General features: G+C 32.0%; 1 protein-coding gene across 1 annotated transcript; it reads left to right on the forward strand.

Moving 5' to 3' along the window:
* Positions 1 to 2,500: 2,500 nt before the first annotated feature.
* On the forward strand, positions 2,501 to 7,771 carry DYNLL1_2 (Dynein light chain 1, cytoplasmic). Its single transcript, XM_051209893.1, has 2 exons — positions 2,501 to 2,730; positions 6,866 to 7,771. Exons 1-2 carry the CDS (start codon positions 2,540 to 2,542, stop codon positions 6,951 to 6,953), a joined length of 279 nt encoding a protein of 92 aa, XP_051075365.1. The 5' UTR covers positions 2,501 to 2,539; the 3' UTR covers positions 6,954 to 7,771.
* Positions 7,772 to 22,166: the final 14,395 nt, after the last annotated feature.

The raw sequence follows: 22,166 nt of genomic DNA on the forward strand, positions 1-22,166 counted from the left end.
ATTTGTATTGAAAATTCTGACTTTGGTGTTAGCAGTTGACAATTATTTTGAGTTCCAGATATTCTTCAATTGTAAATATATTGCTCTTGCCTTGTCGATCCGTGCCTTCACATCTGCATCAGATCCATTGTGTTCATGAATGACGCTGCCTATATATGTAAATGTTTTAACATCTTCCAAATATTCTTTGTCAAGTGTGATTGGATTGTTGCATGCTGTGTTGTATTGGAGAATCTTGCTTTTCCCTTTGTGTATATTGAAACCTACTGGTGCTGAGGCTGCTGCCATACTGGTCATCTTCTCCTTTATTTGTTATTGCTTGTGCGATAGAAGATCCAGATCATCTGCTAAGTCTGGATCGTCCAACTGCGTCCTAGATATTCACTGTATCCCGTGCTTCCTCCGCCTGGAGTCCCTCCGAGGGCTAATGCTGGTCCCAAGCCTGGATAAAGTAGTAGGGTTGGGCATAGGGTTTGCGGCCCCATCCAGTAGAATACTAACTCGCTCAAAAACGCTAACCAGAAAAAATAATGACATATTACTATCAGAATATTTAAGTTGTATATTTTCAGCAATTATGCAGAATAATTCATTTTTGTATTGATTGTTTGAATCTTCCCCTTGACTGTAATTGATCAGTCTCTTATTAGAGTCTAGATTTCTGATATTATTCTGTAAAAGCGATTAAGCGTTGATAGATAATAGTTTCTGTTTTATATAATTAGTCAATACTGATTAACCATAGGCAATTTTAAGTATTGTAATAGATTAAACTACCTTCAGTAACCACGATGTCTATTAGCTACAGTATTGAATTTACCATAATGTTTTTAATATGGGTGCATTCTGCTATTTTTTCTTCTTGTAGGTTATTATGAGTGTAATTAATTTGTTCCCATTTCGTAGAATAACAAATTAAGACTCAAATCATGTGCTACTTTGCCTGTAATTCTTCTAAAGCTACTGCTGGTCTCAAGCCCGAGTAAACAAGGTGGGTTGGGTTTAGGTTAACACCGTCATCCCATAGATAACAACTCTGTTAAAAAATCTTCTACCCATGTGCCATTTGGTACAGAAAATAACTAGAAAGAGACATAATGCCAGAAAATGTAAAGCCACCATCAAAATTTGAATTATTTTTTCTGGTTAGCGTTTTTTAGCAAGTTAGTTTTCTACGGGACAGGGTCACTAATCACATGCTCAACCCTCCTCCTTTATTGGGGTATGGAACCGGGAGTAACAGACGTAAAGTAATTAAGTAAGTATCATCAAAATTTACTTAAAACTCTAGTTATCTTATGAATTTTATTTCCGTTTTGCATTAAATCTTAAAGTAGCCTTCATGTTTGTTCAGATCAATATTTATTTACTTTATGTAAGCTCACGTGCAATTAAGTTTGTTCACATTTAATTTGGTTAAGACCTGTTGTTAACTCATTTAACGGTTAGAGTCATCCGTACAATAACAACTTATCTATACGATTATACATTTATTATTGTTACACTTGTATGAATATGTATGCTTCAGCATTGCTTACTGCCTACATATATATTCATTCTGATAGCTTTAATGTTAGTCGCTTAATTGATTCAATGATTCATTCATTTCACTATGCACATTTTAATCCTGTTTCTTGACTCGCCAACTAGCTCACTCGACTAGCTCATTTGACTTGCACACTCACTCGCTTGCCCGCTTGCATTTCAGCACTACTCTTTCATACTTGCTTAGTGTACCTATAATTTTGGTTATCTGTGCATGGTGCAATAATAAACGTAATCAACACTTTGTAATCACCTTCTGATTAATACACCGTTAGGGGTGTTATCTATTAACAGTTATCAGAACGAACTATATACCGACTACCACACCCTGCATAGCATTCAGTTAATTACACTAATTTAACTTCGATCAATCTGTCAAAAAAACACTGACAATAAACTGATTCTAAAGCAATGTTTCAAACAATTATTAAAAGTCAGAAAGGGTTTTGTGGAGGCTTTAGAAATCTCAATAGTTGAAATCATAATTCAATTGAAGCTAGACCAGCATGGGAAACCTGCAAGCACTGGATGGTCGTTTCGTCCTAGTAGAGGACTCCTCAGTAGCTTCTTTTTTATTCAACCAATTCAACTTTGTGAAATAAATATTTCATAAACATACACATGAGTGAACATGTATACAAACAATATGCATATTAAATAATTTATTCGGACCAGTTTTGTTTCTACTTTCTTTCTTTCTTTCTTTCTTATGACCACGCACAACAATGCCGTTTACACACACACAAACATAAACACAAAAATAGATAAATATTCTGAATCTTTCTATACATTTGCCCATTTTATTTTATTTTACATGTAGTCAAGTATAGATCTACACATACTCACACACAAACATTCATACACTTTAATATATGCACATAAATAGTATTTCAATAATTTTATTCAAATTATAGTCACTATGTTGTATATTAAGAAGTAAATATATTCAAACCAAGATTGTTTCTCCTTTTTACAATATTGTAATGATCATAAAATGAGTAGTTTAAAAGCAATTATAAAAAGTGTTGATATGCCTGATGTAATGCAACAAGATGCTGTAGATATATGTGCTATGGCAATTAAAAAATATTCAATGGAAAAAGATATTGCAGCATTTATGAAAAAAGAATTTGATCGAAAATATTCACCTAGTTGGCATTGTATAGTTGGATCACATTTTGGCACGTAAGTTTACTTTACACTTTGTATATTTTCATTATAGTTATCTTATGATATTTTATCAAGTAGTTTGTAAGTATAATTTTCATAGAGTGAATGAATTCATAAAGTATTTTTTTTTTAAGTAAAGATAGATAGTGGCTAGCAGTGGAATAGAGGACGCACATTTCATCTTATTTGGGACTTGTCAGCTGCACATATACCAACATGAGACTGACCAATTGTAGTTCTAAATAACAATGGGAAGATACATGTAAAACAATATCAAATGAATTTAATTCATCAAGTTGTTTAGATGACGACTGCCTATGATTATGAAATTTTTGGAATAGGATAATAAGATTGTCCTTTAGTTTGACAATTAAAAACAATTATAAATGAATCTTATTTTGTTGTAACCTCTTAAACATTTGAAATGTAATAAACACCTGATGAAATTTACAACCTTATCTTGAGTTGATATGATAGATGGATAGAAACCGTTGTATGAACTTATTTGACCTTTGCGTATGTAATTGTGACGTTATCGGTTGTATTTTAAGTATTCCTATGCAGGTTACTGACCTTTCATCCATATAGGCGTGCTTGAGTGTGCATATATATGCAATGCCGATTTCCAAGCTTTATCAGTTCATTTCACTCATAGTTTATCTCCTCATATGAATTCATAAACTATAACCTTCAAGTTACATTTTGTATTAACCTTCAATTTACCTTTTATATACATTCGTTCCAAAGTACGGTTCCTAGAAGTGTTATATATGAAATTAAATGATTAGGATATATATTTCATAATCATTATCATTGTACTCAGATGCTCCACCGTAAGTCTTCTATAAAAAAATATGGATTTTCCTCATATTTAATTTACTACTGGCTACGGAATATATGGTCATGAATCGTTATCATTACATAACTAAGTACATTGTAAAATGTTTGATTTCTACAATAACATTCGCTTTACCGTCGAATGAACAGTAACAAATGCCTCCATAGTATTTAATAGCTGAATGGTTTGAATAACATTTGTGAAATTTACTTCCATTAAGCACGCAGGAAACAATATGAACTGAAGTGAAATTCGGGCTTATAAATTGTAATTTTATGCTTTGTCACCTCTTGAAATACACATTATCCTTTTGATAATTTAAAAACTCGATTCATGTGATATAATCCAGGTATTCTAATACACTTTACTTTGAATGAAGTTCTTTTTAAAAGAAATTCTGAACTTAAATGAATACACATGAAAGCAAAGAATAATTTTCCACCAAGCATTGTCGATGTATTCTCCTTTAGCTTATTTTGAGAGAATATCCAGTATGATTGTATGGGATAGGGACAAAATATAGGGATAGATCTATGTTTCCTGTTCATTGATACTTGTCTAAATGCTAAATTTCTTATTAAAAGGGAAATTATATTTTTCTGAAAATCCTTATATGTGTTACACAAAACTACTGGCCTTAGCTCAAGACAATAATACGGAACTATTCAGAATTATATCGACCCACTATAGGGTTTCTATGTTTACATTGAATAGCTACTGAGTAGTAACCAAAGTCATTTTACTGATTCAGTCGTAATGGTTGAATATTGTTAAAACCGTTCGTTATACAGGTACAGAATTAAATGATAATTACTTTGCTTACCATTATTTATTTTGTTACAATAAAGAGTTACCAGCACCAGTTCCTAGTTATTATAGCATTTAATTCAATTCATTCAAATATACATTTTACAAAAGTCTTTTAGTAGTTAGTATCTCGTCTCATTAGTGTTCGCGAAAGTTTTCCACCAGTCTAGTTGCTACAACCACTTTTTTTTCAATGAATCATAATTTTAATGAATAAGTTCTAATGTAATGGTCTCTCATTTCTTTCACGGATAGATAATGAGGAATGTTTAGCAATGGTTGATACGTTTCAGAACTAGTTTTTGACATTTAGCATCTTAATAAGCTATAAGCTTTCTATCATAATAAATGGGTACAGTCTGTTAATATTTTAGAATTATTCACTTCTAACACAGAAGAGTATTTTTGGCATCATTTGCAAAGTTGACTAAAATATTTGACCAGACTCAACTAATGTGTGTAAAATTGTGCATTTTTCACTAAGTAATGATTATCCAATTCAAATGACACCATTACAATGATGGTCGACAGAATGTGATCAACAATATGGACTAAATATCACAATAGTATTTAATGTTCATTGAAAATTCTGATAGTTTAGATTATAGGATGATAACAATTTTTCACAAAGATTTATTTCAATAATTCAAATCATGGATCAGTTGAAGCTAGACCGCCATGAAAAAAACTGGAAGCACTGGACAGTTCGAATTTTTCGGGGGGGGGCGGGACCATGGATGAGTACTGCTGAGGTGTTCCATACTAGGACGAAACGGCCGTCAAGTGCTTCCAGGTTTTCCATGCTGGTCTAGCTTCAATTGACTCATGATTCCAATCAGTGAAATTTCCAAAACCCCTTCTGATAAAGATTTATTTATTCTCTCTTGTGTGTGTTTTTGTTCTTCTGTTTTAGAGACAAGTTTTACCGAAAGTGAAAATAATAATAATAATGTTAATAGTTTTGAATGTGTTGTAAGGCGTGTTATTTATGTGGTTTTTGATTTAGCTAGTAGCATATTTGTCTTATCAAAACACTTTTGTATCATAGAAAACTTATATGTACTTTAGAAAACTGATTGTTTTACTACAGTTTCTGAAATCTTATTATTATGGAAAACTTAATGAATACTTATAATATATCATATCCCTGTAAATAATTATACATTATTATTCAATAGAGGTTTGTTCTTTGAGCTAGATAGTTTGGTCGTGGAACTTTCATCGTACTTCATCAGCAAAAACTTCATGTAGAAGTCATAGAACTGATTAATTTGATAAATCATATGTTGACATTCAAAATAAGCACAAAGTTATTATACCAGTAATATCAGTATCATGTCAAGTTATTACTACTTATTTCAATAATATCATTGTTATTATTAAAGATATTTGAGTCATTAATGAAAACCTGTTAAATGTTTATAAAATTTTTAGTCATTTTTAAATGAGAAGACAAAGGTTATGTTGTGAATGACTTATGCATTCACTTAACCAAACATTTAGCATCAAAGTTAAGATAGAATAAATAGGTTATGAAAATGTGTTGTTACAAATAAGCAGCAATTGACGATTGTACACCTGGTAACAGTAGGAGAGTGTGTTTAAAGTATGAATGAATTGTCGGAACTCATAGAGAAAGATAAGTCTTCTAAAAATCAATAAGTGTGTCGTTTTTTGGTTTGTATTGAAATATCTTAGAAGTAGCATATTCATAAAGTTATATCTTCTTCAGAAAATGGTCGTCTAATACTTGTATTTATTTGAGTCTGTGATTTTCAGTTTGGAATGTGTTTGGTTCATATCTCAACATACTAATCTTGAAAGCTAGATTATGAATATAGCATCATCAATTTCATATATTAATATTAGTTATGCTGACATGGGTCACAATGCTTCTTGATTGCGACCATTGTTGATTAGTCTATGTAACAATACTGAATAATATTCGTACCTTTTGTATTCCATAGACGTTTCTATTTAAACTATTCACTGGGAAATTTAAACTAATATTTGAAGTGAATTATCAGTTAAATCCTTCATTGCTAAAACTTAAATACGGATTTATTATCAAGTGGCAACGTTAGGACTCTACGGAACATTTCATCGTTTGGCATGTATCTACCCACGTCGAACCTCCAAAGGTTGAATAGTGAAGGCTTACTGTTTCAACGAAATATGCCTTTGAACAAATTTCGATTACAGTAGGAGAGACTATAAGACATCATACCTGGTGTACATATAAAAGATATCTAAATGTTACAATCAACCACCTCCTGACTTTACACGAACCCTACAATTCACTTCATCTCAAACATTAGGGTGCTTACAATCCATTTAGCGTAATAAGTTTACTGGTACTTCTGGGGTTTAGGATCGTAGCTTTTATCATCAGATCAACCAACAAATTTGATGCTTACCGTCTTATCATCTAATATATAACTTAAAATATATACATCCTTTCTACTGAATACATTCTAACCATATTTTCATTTTAACCTCCTTCAGGTATATTTCACATGAAGCAAAACATTTTATTTATTTCTTTTTGGATAATCATGCTGTTGTATTATTCAGAACTGGAACAGTCAATTGAAAATCAATATATGTAAACTAATAATCTTTTTGTTGGACAATTCTATCAATCTATTGTATCCTATTGATAACAGTACAAAGTTTGCTATTTTCTACATTCTGATTAAATCACCTTATCTATTCTTTTATAAAGAGAAATCTTGCGAACAATCAACAAGTCATTATATATATTCTTTATTTGTCTTACACTTATCGTCATACTACTTACTTACTAACGCCTGTTACTCCCAATGAAGCATAGGTCGCCAACCAGCTCCCGTGATATATTATTTCATATAATCAGTATTTTACAAGAGATTGATATTTTCTATCAAAATGATTATTTTTTTTTCTTTGAGAAAAAAAACTCTTGTTCAGAAAAGAGCGTATTTTATTGTTGTTAATCTTTATATTTGATTAGAAATATGTTTGAAGTGTATGAGAATAAAATGATCTTTGTATGAATTAGTTATGTTGATGTAACTGTAAATATAGATATGAATATAGATATGAAGTGTCTTAGTTTGAGACAAATTTCAAAGTGTCAGAACTAATGGTAACAGTAGGTTGTCCAGATGAAAATAGATAGAATAGACAAAGATGGACAGTGGTTATTAGTGGAATTCATGTATACGCGTTTCATCTTATTTGGGACTTGTTATCTGGATATACCTGCATCACAGATTTGATATATGCACATATGTCAATAAGATACTGATCAATTTCAGTCTTAAATATCAATAAGAAGATTCAAGTAAAACAATACCGATTGAATTTAGATGAAATAAGGTTTAAATCTGCAAAGCCAAACAACTTAACAACTAAACAATATACATATATATATGTAGTAGCAATGACGTTCAATATTTAAGAATATGATGAATTACTAATAATATTTTTTTCTAAATTTACACAAATAGATAACAGCTGACTGAGGTATACGGAACTGAAAGAATCAATATTCAATCGAAAAATTCTTTCATAATCATTAAATTTCTTATATCGTAGTATAAACCAAGTCATTCGAGATTTTTCCATAACAAAGGATAATAATTTACTTGGTATTATTTACGTGAATCTTCCCATTGATGACTAGGACTGCAATTAATCAGTCCCCTTATTGACACAGGTACATACTGTGCTTATTGCATTATAAGCATTATAAGCAAAGATGAATAGTGGCTAGCAATGGTATCTAGGACGCGTGTTTCTTCCTATTTAGGACTCGTCAGCTGGATATTCACCCCGGGACTCAAACCCAGTATTGTCATTAATTGTAAATACATAGAAATAAATTAAAGTTGTAAAATCAAAAATATACAGAAAACATTTTTTATTTAAGAAAAGGAAAACACTTTTGTTCAGATTATTTTTTGATGAAAATAGTTTACTAAGTACATCGATAAAGTAAAAGACTGACTTCTCCACAATGTATATAAATGAAACACTTTTCATCATGTGTGATTGACCTAAAAAAGAAAAAAAAGAAGAAAAAAAAGCCTAAGATAAAGTTAATTTGAAGTTTACTTCGTGAAAGGTTTTTGTAACAAAATGATGTATTAAAACTGTTTCCAATGCTTTTTCCATATACACTTCATATAAACTTTGATTAGAATAAATAACCATTTGATTTGATCTAGTAAGCTCAGTTATGTTATTGAAAACTGTCCACTGGAAATCGATGGATGCAAAGGAGCATCTGGATTTTGAGTTCTTCTATTCTTTTAGAAAATAATTTGAAAAAAAATACGAGATTGTGTAAAACAACTTACAGACTTTTCACAGGTTGAAATCATGAGTCAATTGAAGCTAGACCAGCATGGAAAACCAGGAAGCACTGAACGGCCGTTTCGTCCTAGTATGGGACTCCTCAGCAGTGCGCATACACGATCCCTCACCCCATGAGTTTCGAAGCCAGTACCTATCAGTCTCGCTCCAGGCGCTTAATCAACTAGATCACTGAGACGGCATTCAATGGTGTTAATGTCTAACTTCAAACAATCCACAAAATTCCACCACCGTACACCATTGTCTTCAGTGAGTTCCTATCTCACAACAGACCTGGTTGAACTCCACTGGTAACGACTTCTCACTAGAATTCCAGGAGTGTCTTCTGAATTCAGTCACTAGTGAGCAGGTGATTATTATTATCAGAATGGGTTTTGTGGAGATTTTAGAAATTTCAACCATTCTGATAACTTACAGATTATTAAGATGAAGGCGAACATGATTAATAATATACTGAAACACTACAAATTGATTATTGATGAAAAATCAATACAGAACTGTTTACAAGTTCGATTGTGTTGTTTCTAATCGAATTTATATATTGAAAAGTTGGTTTATGAAATCTTGACTCAAATATTAAAAAAAACATCTATCGAAAAAACACCCCTAACTAATCTTGTAGATTATTGCAATCAATAAATCAAACCAAGTACAGTAGCACATGATATATTTAACTACCATCGAATCAATATTATAAAAAAAACACCCCAACAATTGATAGGTGTTCTTTTTTTCTAATCTACGGATAGGAGATTAATTAGAATAATTTACCCTGTCTTTCTATGTTCAAAAGAAAGAAAAGCTTACTTGTACAATTGAATCCACAAATCTTTGCAAATTGTCACATTAGCTAGTTTTAGATCTTATAATAATCATATACGAATTAGGTAATGTAGGACATACATTAAGCAAATCATCAAACTACAGCACGAGGCAAGCCCTGACTTGAAATTCTGAAGGGAAACGGAAAAGAAGAAGGCCAAAGAACACATTACGTCGAGAAATAGAAGCAGAGATGAAAAGGATGAATAACAACTGGAAGGAGCTAGAAAGGATTGCTCAGGACAAAGTTGGAGGGAGAGTGGTGATGCGCGGCCTATGCTCCTTCACGAGGAGTAACTGGCGTAAGTAAGTAAGTAAGTAATTTGCATTTCCGATACTTATTAAAACAGCAAAGTACAAACAGAATCATGTTTTATGGAGTCATATTAAGTTTTAGGTTTGGTTCTGATCTAGAATAAAGTTTCATACCTCAGCTATTTTTTTTAGAAATAAAGAGTTTATAAATTCGATTTTCTAATCTATGTGTGTATATATGTGTATCTCCATACACATTGCGCTTTATCAGTATTCTATGAGTTCTGTCATTCCTCTCATTATACATGTGATTAAACTTGAAACATAGATTCTCAAATATTATAAATATCTTTCGTTAAATATAATATCCTATGCTGACACTTCAATGAAAACAGTTGACAGAGATCGTTATGAATTGACTTTTGTTAACATACACTAATAAGAGGCATGGAAATAAACTTTTATTTTACAATTGAGTTACTAGTTACATTTTTTTAAAAAAAATGAATAGTTGCTAGGTTGGATTATAGTAACTATTTCATGAGAATCAGTTAATCTATGTGTTCAATACCTATACTTGAATGAAAATCAAAATAAATCAATGTCCATTTGTACTAACCTATAAGTATATCCATTAATCTATTCTACATATGTACCCTCCTTGGTATAACTTAGATATTTGATGCAAACAAACACTTAAAGTCATGATCAATAATTGTATTCTATTTGTACACCATAAATTTTCATTCTAATTTACATATGTAAACATAAATTATATAATCAACAATTCTAAATTTTTATACATTTTTTTATAACTGATTAATTCATGAAGGTAGTTTCAATGGTTGCTAAATGATACGATTATACTTTATGTAAACACATACTGTTCATAGTGTATTGAATAAGAACATAATTGAGGACAATCGAATATATTTGAATATAAAATTACAGAATATCTTAGTAAAATTTGAGAATCATACAGTAAATACTTCATTTACAAATTATCAATTAATCGTCTCAAACTTCATTGTTTTTTTTCTTTTTGTTCCCATGTCAATCATTCTCTGTTCTCGTTCTCATTACTTTGATTTTCCTAACGTTCTGCCGCCACGTACTTCACTTTCGATTAGTGATAGATACTACTTATATCCATCGATATCAGTAGCATATACCACAATCGGACATGAAAAATTGAATTAGGCTTAATGTGATATAATTAATGCTAGAAGTTCTGATTTATATATTCAATTAAAGAACCAATTAGATAATAATAAAAATGATATTTGAGGATTCGTGAAATATTTGGATGTTATCAGAGGGGGGTTTTGTGGAGATTTTAATAATTTTATAGTTGAATTCATGAGTCAATTAAAGCTAGACCAACACTGAAAACCTGTAAGAACTGGAAGGTTATCCCATCCTACTCTGGGGCTCCTCAGCCATGTGCATCCACAGTCGTGCACGTTGGATTCGAACCCGGGACCTTCTGTCCCGCTAGCGAACGCCTAACCTCTAGACCACAGAGCAACGAAATTGCACCACCGTACACCATTGTCTTCAGTGACCTACTGTCTCACAACAGACCCGGTTGAACTTCACTTATCATGGTTTCTCATCAGAACTCCAGGAAATACCTCTTGAAGTTAGACAATGCCATAATTGATTGTCGACTCAGTGGTCTACAGTTTAAACGTTCGCGCACGGGACCGATGGTTCCTGGGTTCGAATCCCGCGAGCGGGATCGTGGAAGAACCCTGTTATATAGGTCCATACTAGGACTAAACGGCCGTCCAGTGCTTACAGGTTTTTCATGGTGGTCTAGCTTCAATTGACTCATGAATTCAACTATTGACTATTTAAATGATATATTTATAAATTTAGTGAGCTATACAGTAGAATAAATATCTAAACTTGAAGATTAGTTGGTTGGACTATAATTTATAGACGAACAAGTCAGATATAAGGTTTTTGGTTCCAAATTTATTTATACATTTGACAAAATATCATTTTGTCATCATAGCTGATGTCAGTTCGTGATGAAAACCCGAAATTTAATTTCTAACCTTAATCGTCAACTGTAAATCATAATTCTCATTCTTCCTACAGGTTTATAATCCTTATTCGGTTTTGGTTTTTTAGATGAACACTCTCAAGGTCATTTTAGCGTCGCTCAAATGTCGTCCATAAATTACGGTCTCAACAACTTTTCAAATGAGAATTCACTAATAAAATAAAGTTTGGTTTAGTTAGCCTTTTATTTTATTCAAAATATCGCAACAATGATAGTTATAACTAAATCAGCAAAAATATAAAGTCTATAAACATTAATTCATATTTTTAGCCTAAAAATTTGGTGTCAGACTGGGGATTTGTGGAGACTGTGGTCATTTCAGTAGTTGAAATCATAAGTCAATCTAAGCTATACGATCTGAGCTAGAATGAAACGGCCGTCCAATGCTTTTAGGTTTTCAGTAGTAGTCTAGCTTTTGTTTCATGAACCAATTTCAATTAGACAACAGTTAAAAATCAAGAGGTATTAAATGGTTTTTTTCACCATAATTTGATACTATTCAGCTATGTACATGATTTCACTGGGGGATTAAAAACCATTATGTTATGATTTCATAACAAGGAAGTAGACTTCAGACAGTTGAATGCTCATCTAGGTAGATACGTTCCTAAAAATTCAATGAATGATATTACATGACCATCGTCAACTGTCATTTATGACGCTTGCTTCAGTCCAATGAAAATAGCCTATTAATAAACCTGATATTATTATTGTTCATAGTGAAAATTATTTTAATTCTGTTACTAAGTATTCAAATGTTTTGCATGTAAATTTTATATAAAGACTATTATTTTAACTCTGAGATGCAGGTAGATCCAGCTGATGAGTCCCAAATAGGATTCCACCGCTAGCCACTATCTATCTTTGCATATAATGCTTGTGAATTAAGACTATATTGAGGCAATACGCACAGTATGCACATATGCCAATAAGAGACTGATCACTTGCGATCCTAAACATCAATGGGAAGATTCAAACAAACAATATATCTAGAAACGCCATTGTAGTATTGTTCTTCTGATAAAAGTTAACTTACAATAAAATATCATCACTAATTGATGAAAGAACGTGTAGTGGCTGGTCCTATGTCGAACCCGCATAGCTTAACTTATCTTCCAGACAAGCCAATTTATCCATTCTTTTTGAGTCATCTTTTAACCTTGTTAAGTATTCGCTTATCAACCTTGACCGTTTTATATGAGCGTATGTGTGTTCGTTTCTTATCCTACTGCTCACATGACTGCAGCTTATTTTTGTGTAGCTATAAATATCTATTAACGCTTGATTAAATGCAGTCAGTGTCATTTTGCTTCGTCCCTTTGACTGCCTACGCAGATCAATGAGTGTACAAAATATATGTAATCGAAAATCCTTTCTCGTATTTGACTTATTTAATTCCGTTATTCACTAACGTGGATTAAGTCGATTATTATATACGAAGATTGGCTATATGTATATAATCAATAGCAATCAGAAATCATCCTATTGGAGTCAGATCCCAGGCCACTATAGTGGTGAGTCCATCGACAACATTGTGCGGTCTAATTGACGTCAAAATGAAGGGCCACTAAAAACTTAATTCATCACTTTTTACATATTCATGGTATATCTTCTTGAAGATTTATTTAAACATACAAATTTTCGAATAAAATTAACTGAGAATTAGTTATTCAGTATAAACACACTGCCACCAAGTTTTCCACAGTAGTCTAGCTTCAGTTGACTCATGAACTCAACTGTTAAAAAAGTTAAATAAAAAAAATTAGCGAGACTATAATTTACGGACGAACCAATGAGGTATAAAATAGCAGATCTCGGATTTTAGCGTGAAGTTCACTCATCCATTTGGATAAACAGATTCATGGCATTATAGCTGATGTCAGTTCATGATGAAAACCCTAAATCTAATTCCTAACCGTAATCATCAACTGTAAATTATAATTCAAATTTCTCACACAGATTGATAACCTTCATTTGGTCCTGATTATTAAGTGGACACTCTCAAGGTTAGTGTAACATCACTCAAAGGTCGTTCATAAATTATAGTCTCACCGAAAGATTAGTTCAGCGAAGAGTTCTCTTTTCGGAGAATTCATTTTCAAAGGTGTACAATCATAAATACATATACTTATTTTTCAGAATGATAATAATTATAACACTTTTGATAATAAACTTCTGTTAGACAATGGTGATATCCATAAAACCTCTTTCTGACAAACATATATATATATATAAACATATAACTTACATTCCAAATTCATGACCTACAATACATTGCCATATTGGTCCATATAATTTATCAAAATTTTTTTTCATAAACATAGCTACATCTTTTTCAGTATGATAATAATCCAATGCATGTACACATAAAGTCAATGCAGTTGTTTTACGTTCTGTTGGTAATTCATTTGCTTCAACTACAATATCGTAATGTTTCATGATGAATCGGAATCGACTTATGAATAAGCGTATATAGATATATATATATATATAAATGGTACTTAACAATAGATATCTGTTTACAAGACTTATTACAATTCACTTGATAGTACAATCATAAACTGAGAATAATTTAATTGGTGGTAATCATTCTAATTTGTCTCTTTATTTAGAAATTATATATAAGTGAAGAACATTTTCACATTATTCGACACTTATAGAATCTGTCATAATACTACTACTACTAATAATAATAGTAATAATAATAATAATGTGGTATATATATATATATCACAATAATAATGAATTACAATTAATGAGGTGTATACAACCATTCAAATGTGTGTTATAGTCATGTGAATTTGAGTGCACCATTGTACGAAAAAAGTTAATTGGCTGGTTAATTGGTTAAATTATATGAGGTGTATTTTATTTTGCACTTTATAAAGTATTAGGTTACATCATAGAGAGTGGTTAATAATCACACAGATAAATTATGAGTAATATATATATATGAGTATAGTTAAGACTATGGCTACAAAATCAGTAAAAATAACAAATCGATTTTCATTACTGAGTGAAATTATTGGTAATTTTTTTAACTGAATAGGTGGGTTGTGGAGATTGTAGTAATTTAATAGTTGAATTGATGAGTCAATTTAAGCTAGATCACCAGTGAAAAGCCGAGATTGGTTGAAGTTAAACATTAACACCGTTGTAGGCCGACTCAGTGGTTTGTAGTTTAAGCGTTTAAGTGTGGGTGAAACCGATGGTCCTGGATTGGAGTCCCACTTGCACGATTGTGGATGTGTACCTCTGAGGAGTGCTATACTAGGACGGAACAGTTATCCAGTGCTTCCAGGTTTTTGATGGTGGTCTAACCTAAACTGACTCATGAATTCAACTACTTGAGATATTTGCTATTAAGTTAATACATGTTATGATCTAATTAGGAGAATCTATTGTCTTTAAAGTAAAATAGATTATTTTAATGTTTAAGCAAAATACAAACTGAATCCGTGACCAGTAGAGAAACGTGTGAAAATACTTGACTTGTTTTTATTTACTGCGATGATAGCTCTTGAAAACAACAATTTAGATTTCTGAGGCATTTGATGGTTTGATTTGTCATACAGTGCACATAAAATAACACATACATACATTGGTAATATTTAAACTTAAGGTAATTCAAATTGATATCATGAATGGATGAATGTTAGACCGCCATTGAAAACCTAGAAGCACTGGATGGTCGTTTCATCCTAGTATGGGACTTCTCAGTAGTGCGCATTCAGGACTTAGTTCGGTTATTTACTTACTCTGAAGAAGTCGCAGACCAAATTAAGTTCATAGATTCGGTAGTTGTTTTATGGCTTCACTTAGAAGTGATGACTTTAATCTAATTGAGATCTTGTTAAATTCTCATATAGTAAGGGAATTGTGGTTGGTACTAAATAGTGAAATGTCTGATTATTTTTCATACTGTACCGATAGTTTTAAAATTTATAAGGTATGAATTAATTTTGGACACTAGTGAACACTCCCATTGAATTGTGATTTTGATTTTCTTCGTCAGCATTTACTTTCCCAGACACTTTAATTTTAGCATATGATTTTATAGGAGAACATATTTTGAGCATTTGGTCAGAAGACTTAACCTATGATGTAGTGAATCAATGTCAAGAGACTAAAGTTCATTATAGAAAGTAACTTCACTTGTTTACTAGAGTCCTTTAGTCTATGTCTATTACTGGTTGAGAATCAACACCCCTCAAACTTCTTAGGCAAACCTTTTATATACACTAACAAAGACTTAAGCTACGACTGCTCACAATTTATCCTCTAGTTTCATTAAAATTACCCTACCAGCGTAAAGGCAGTGAATAAAACATTTCAGACAGTCGATAAGCACATGCTGTTTATAACTTTCCACAGGTTTTTGCGTTATAATTTATATAAACTGGAATCCTGAGTTCAGTAATTCATGACTATGATTAACTAAATACTGAAGAATAAATAGTTTTACACTTACCATTATGTTTTGCTAAGCCATGTTTACAGGTGATCCCTTATACTTTGGAAGATATTCCTTGATGAGAGACGTATTTAATGTAGCTTCATAATAAAAGATAAATAGGTAAGCGCGCATCAAATTGTTCTCATGAGGTGAAGTTTCCTTTATACAGTTATGCACCATTGGCCGGCTAGTGTAGAATACTTTCAATCAGAAAAAATGTCTGTCCTATCGAATTATTCTAAACTCAAAATTCACTAAAATCGGCTTCTGATTTTCTTTTTTCCTCTATAGGTAAATGCTATCAATAATATTTTCACCTTAAATTTTTACTTGTCTTCCAAATACAAAATTTTTCCCTTAACTAACAACGCATGTCATTGAGAATATTAGTGAATTAGTATTTCCCACGAAATATTGCACCCGGACATAGTTTCTAACTCACTGCCATAGAGCATCATTTTAATTAGTAATCAGACTTAGAGTATATGATAAATCTAAAATACATATTATTCAAAGTTTATAATAATAACACTGGTTGTTATGTTTACTACTGAATAATCAAACTGCATCACGAGGGAGGCACTAATTTGGAATCCTGAAGGGAAATGGAAAAGAGGAAGGCCAAAGAACACACTTCATAGAGAATTGGAAGCAGACAAGAAAAGGATGAATATCAACTGGAAGGAAGTGGAAAGGATTGCTCAGAGCAGGGTTGGATGGGGAATGCTAGTGGGTGGCCTATACTGCTCGAGGAGGAGTAATAGGCGTAAGTGAGTAAATAATTGGTGAAGTTGAGAGTTTTCAGCGAAAACTACAAAATTTTGTAACTGACGTCTCTAAGTCTGTTTTCATTTCAAAAATTAACAAAAACACAATGAAATTTGTATATTTCATTTTATATACACAAAGCATAGTTTAATACTTCTGTACTATGTAGGATAATAGATAAAAGATATTTATGAGTAATATACACAGTTTGAACTTGGAAAAGCCAACCATAATTAAATCAAATCGTTCACCATATACCTTACTGTTAGCTTTCAGAGTGGTACCCAACTTCATATATTCTTTCTCAGTAGTCCCAATAAAATATAAAGAGAATTAGTACTGACGAATAGGACAGCACTTAAGTTGACAAATTTTAAACACAAATGTCGGTTAAAACTAAAATCACATACCTTCTTTATATGATAGATTAAACAAAGGCCTTTCTTCAATAGTGCTAAACTAAGTGAATCTAAGAATAGATAGAAAAAATAACAACTTGCATCTAGATATATTCACAATATTTACAACATCATCAATGTTACAGCTGTTATGTGATTCCATCAGCGTTCTTAATTACTTCTAATATTTAAAGCTACATGTAACAGTTTGATGATTAAAAAGAGAATGAATGTAAAATCATTACGAAGCGAGCATTTTAAACTCGATTTCTTGCAATGAACGGAGAAGGGTTGTGCATGGGGTTAGAGACCTCATCCCGTAGAAAACTAACTCGCTAAAAAAACGCTTACCAGAAAAAATGATTCAAACCATTTAAACTGTGCCCCGGGAGTTAGAAGGTCTTCATTTAGAAGAACTATGACGCCTCATGGTGAAAGCCGAGTTCCTTAGGAAGCCACGAGGCCGATGTCTCTTCTAACAACCAGAGCAACAATTTTTATAGGTACATGGAACGTCCGATAAGAAGTATACTGATAATATTGTCTATAAAGACAATGGGAGCTTCACAATTAAACTATACAGTTTATAGAATAAATCAAGTTTTAAATCCTTTCCTTGATCAATAAATATTCTCCATCATATGAAAATTCACTATCTACCATTGTACACTGTCTCAATGATTAAAAAATATACTTTTAGACTTTTTCATTGTAAACATTGGAACTGAAATTGGTAATCAATCATTCAGCACTTTAAACATGTACCATTTCGAAGAAAAAATCTTAGTCAATCAATAAAATATATTTTTCTCTTATTTCTTTCAAACCAACTAACCTGTAAGATTGATTTGTATGAAATCTCATTTGGAAAACTGAATTAATTTACCAAATAATATGTTCATATATGTTTAATAGTTGAAATCATGAGTCGATTGAAGTTAGACCAATATGAAAAACTTGGAAGCACTGGACGGATGTTTCGTCCTATAGTACGACTCCTCAGTAGAACTCATCCACGACCCCACCCCCTGTGAGATTTGAATCCAAGGCCTATCAGTCTCGCGCGCGAGCGCTTAGCTCTTAGACCACTGAGGAAGCTGGTGGGTTCGTGCATGAGCACTGCCGAGGAGTCCCATACTAGGACAAAGCGGCCGTTCACTGCTTCCAGGTTTTCAATGCTGGTCTAGCATCAGTTGACTCATGATTTTATCCACTGACATTTCTAAAATCTCCACAACACGCATTCTGATTTAGTTTCATCAAAATTATATGTATATCGATATTCTTTTGCCCTAGTAACCGATAACTTGTGAAGTGATCCATTTTTGCTAACAAAATGTTAACATTTCTAACCATTAGTAAAATAGTTCATTAATATTAATATTACTTTTTCTGATAAACTTTATCGCATAATTTTAGGACAAAAATGATTTCATACATGTTACGTAATTCAAACAACAAATTCGACAAACAACTGGTAAGGTCTGTATAAGGGTTTTGTAGAGATGATAGAGTTATAAGTTAATTTTAGCCACACCACTATTGAAAAGCAGAAGGCACTGAACGATTATTTCGTCTTATTATAGCACTTCTCAACAGTGGAAATCCACAACGCCAAAAACAGTGGATCAAACTTTGGACTTTTAATCCCACATATGAATTTCTAACGTTCATACAATTGTACCCACGAATAGTGATGCATATTTTTAATTTTAAAAAATTCTAGGTATTTCATAACCATTTTTCACTGACTGTAGTTGATAATTGTCTCATAATTAACATTGTTTTGAACCTAGACTGATAACAGACATTCGCCCACTGATGGCTGGCTTTTAGCGGGAATTTCTTGACTTTGAGTGATGAGCGGTGACTGGGGATGTTCAAACTTATCCAGTGTGAGACATTTACCCACTATAGACATTAGTAGATGGTCTTGTAATATCGTGAATTGATTTAAGCCAGACATTAGCATCGTTAGATGCTAGCTCACTGGTCTATAGATTAACCGAAGATCTTGTATGGAATCCACTGTGCCAGTGTTGTAGGTGTTTACTAATCAGCAGTCTCATACGAATATGAATCAGTTGGTTAATGCTTTCTGGTTTCTAATAATGGTCTAAATAATATTAAGTCGAGATATAAAACCCATCAAAATTGTTAGTGTTTCCTCAAAATATTTAAATGTCAAAGAAATGTAGATTACACCATTAGCTGAGTTGAAAGAAATAACCATTGTAGATCAGAAGGTATTTAACAACTGTTTTATAGTGATAATATAAGTTAATGAATTAAGCCATGAATTGATAAATGGCATTTATACTCACACGTACATAGACTGAAAATTGACGTAATTATTATGCTTCTAGAGACTCACTGGGATTCTTAAGTTTTTTTAAATATTTTTCCGACCATATGAATTATTGTATAACAAGGTAATTTTACTTAATATCTGTATATCAGACATTATTTATGGAATGGATAGACTTTCGTTAGCATTTAAATTCTATACTTGTGTTTCCTCCTGTTTATCAGCCGTAAGCTTGATATACTTACATCCAAGTGTCGTTCTTGTTGTTGTTGTTGTTCAAACTCAAACCCAAGAATTTTTACTTCGGACGTCAGCACGTCACCTATTGATGTTCTGAGTTTAAATTATCACTAATGTATGATGTTCATAAGATTGTTATTATCAGTAGTCATGATTATTTGTTTTTTGATGTTTGGAACTGAATTATAGTCAGTTCTTGATGGAATACATATTCACTTTAGGTAGATTCCCCCCATATACCCACTTTTTAACAAGTTATTTTCAGAAAATAAATAGATTAAGGCTAATAGTTGGTAATCCAATTGACTTCATATATATGGTGGAGATTTTTATTAGCATTTCGCTTGCCTCATAAAATCCGCTTAGACAGTAGTAAAAGAGAATGTAGAAAATGGGATAAATTTTAGAGTTTTGAGGATCGCACACACAAATTTGAAATCAGGATTTTAAGGCGAAACTTTTACATTGTACATGGTATCTTTAATAAGAGCTTATTTATTGTGACCAATTGTAAAATAAGATATTTAACATCTAATGTCGTTCAGTACTACGAATATCTACCGCTTTACTGAAATTTGAAAGTAATTCTTCGTTAAACAGTTGACGACGAAGAGTACGCACATCTGTCATTTCTTTATACATTGATTCATATAATCTAAACACATCGTATGATTTATGAAACGCTTTATGTATTTGACATCTTTTCTATGTGTAAGCTGCTGAAAATATTCACTCTCAGAATTTCACGAGGTTTGCTTGATTTTAGATTTGGTTATTAATCTAAAGTATGGTCACAACACAATCATTTTACATGAGCATATCGACAATAAGTTATGTGATTTTAGTTTCCAAGATACTCCAATCTTTATTTAAATTTCAGTCAGCTGACCTGAAATAATCACTAACGCTTTTTAATAAAGTTACAGCATTCTAACATACTGACCGTTTTAAATTCCAAGATTCAAACGCTCTGTCTGATAGGTGATTGACATAATCACCAAATATGAGGGGGTCTTTTATTGATCCACAATTGCAATGTAGCTGAATAATTAGAGTATATACTAACAAGGGTTAGCATAATGTTTAGTCATGATGCGTACTTGAATGAAACGAAGGTAACATCGTTTTCATATGTTTGTCTATGCGCTTACTTCATAAACGTTGCAGTTAGACTTTGAAATCAATGTCAGAAATAAGGACCAATCAATTAAGGTTCAAGATTTAGTCGACTAATGTGACTGGAAGATTCTCTACATCCATCTAGTTAGGTCTAGTTTTAATTCGCAAAGCATTGTGGTATAAACTTTAACAGTAATTCACAATCGAACTGAATGGTATGTTACTATGTTTTGTATATTCTATGAATTTTTAGAGACTTGTAGAAAAATTCATTTTGAAAGGCTTAGCTACTAATGAGTAGTGTTGCATTTTCAAACGATTGTTCAACGGAACTCGTCACCTTGTGAATGAATGGCCCATTATTACTTATAAGAATACATATGCGCAGGCAAAAGAAACCGTAAAATAACGAGAAACGATTATATATTCTTCGTTGAAGTCACGAATAATACGTTTTAATGAATCTGGGCAGAAAATAGTTTACTTAATTTGAGGATATGAACCAAAGCAAACCACAAATTAAATAAAATAATTAGTAGAAAATCGCGAGGAATGCGATTTGGCACTTGAAATGACCATAAGCAAATTTCTCACAATTCATCAAAGATATAAATCTCCAACTTAACATAGATTATGTTTGATTCCATAAAAGATATCGAACGATAAATCTGATCCAATATTATTGTTATATTAGTTATATAATATACCCTTGTGGGCCAGGGTAATTTTACATTGGTTTTCAGGAGAACCAGACACCATGCGGACTTTCACGTAAAAACCAAAGCAGTACAGCTCAATCCCGTTTAGCAGGGGAACCAGACACTGTATAGGCTCTAACGCTACAATCTGAATAGTACAGCTCAATCCTGTGGCGCAACCACACAGGTACCAAGCACCCTAGTGGACCAAATATTATTATAGTGACTGTATATTACGAAACAGATCATCATATTGTTATTCTCTCTTTCTTCTTATTGGACCATCAGCATATTGTATGACTGTTTAGTCTT

The sequence above is a fragment of the Schistosoma haematobium genome, chromosome 1 (assembly GCF_000699445.3).
Source record: "Schistosoma haematobium chromosome 1, whole genome shotgun sequence".
NCBI classification, from domain to species: domain Eukaryota; kingdom Metazoa; phylum Platyhelminthes; class Trematoda; order Strigeidida; family Schistosomatidae; genus Schistosoma; species Schistosoma haematobium.